The sequence below is a fragment of the Calidris pugnax genome, unplaced genomic scaffold (genome assembly GCF_001431845.1).
Source record: "Calidris pugnax isolate Ruff unplaced genomic scaffold, ASM143184v1 scaffold346, whole genome shotgun sequence".
Classification (NCBI taxonomy): Eukaryota; Metazoa; Chordata; class Aves; order Charadriiformes; family Scolopacidae; genus Calidris; species Calidris pugnax.
The window spans coordinates 29,083-29,875 of NW_015091060.1; the positions used below are offsets into that span (position 1 = coordinate 29,083).

The following is a 793-nucleotide window of genomic DNA, read 5'->3' on the forward strand; positions in this document are numbered from 1 at the left end:
GTGGGTTTTGGGGGTCACAGATGAGGATTTTTGGGTCCCAGGGGAGTTTTGGGGGGGTTCCTCATATTCTGGGGGGCCCCATGATGCCATCTTTGGGGTCCCAGATGAGGATTTTGGGGTCCCGGGTGAGTTTTTGGGGTCCCAGATGAGGATTTTTGGGTCCTGGGTGAGTTTTTTGGGGGGTTCCTTTTATTTTGGGGGGTCCCCCGTGACGGTTTCTGGGGTCCCAGATGAGGATTTTGAGTCCCAGGTGGGTTTTGGGGGTCACAGATGAGGATTTTTGGGTCCCAGGGGAGTTTTGGGGGGGTTCCTCATATTCTGGGGGGCCCCATGATGCCATCTTTGGGGTCCCAGATGAGGATTTTGGGGTCCCGGGTGAGTTTTTGGGGTCCCAGATGAGGATTTTTGGGTCCCAGATGAGTTTTTGGGGGGTCCTCATATTTTGGGGGGCCCCCTGTGCAGTTTTCGGGGCCCCCCGATGCCATCTTTGGGGTCCTAGATGAAGATTTTGGGTCCCGGGTGAGTTTTTGGGGGGTTCCTCATATTTTGGGGGGTCCCCGTGCCAGTTTCAGGGTCCCCCGGTGCCATCTTTGGGGTCCCAGATGAGGTTTTTTGGGGGTCCCAGATGGGGATTTTTGGGTCCCGGGTGAGTTTTTTTGGGGGTTCCTCATATTTTGGGGGGTCCCCCGTGGCAGTTTCGGGGCCCCCGATGCCATCTTTGGGGTCCCAGATGAGGATTTTTGGGGTCCCAGATGAGGATTTTTGGGTCCCAGATGAGTTTTTGGGGGGTCCT

General features: G+C 56.1%; 1 protein-coding gene across 1 annotated transcript in view; it reads left to right on the top strand.

Annotated features, from left to right (window-relative positions):
* Positions 1 to 330: 330 nt before the first annotated feature.
* The window catches only part of SYPL2 (synaptophysin-like 2), a 2,639-nt gene continuing 2,176 nt past the window's right edge, over positions 331 to 793 (top strand). Inside the window, exons 1-2 of the mRNA XM_014956660.1 lie at positions 331 to 375; positions 463 to 519. Coding sequence (XP_014812146.1) covers positions 331 to 375; positions 463 to 519 — 102 coding nt within the window. The remainder of the gene's footprint in view (positions 376 to 462; positions 520 to 793) is intronic.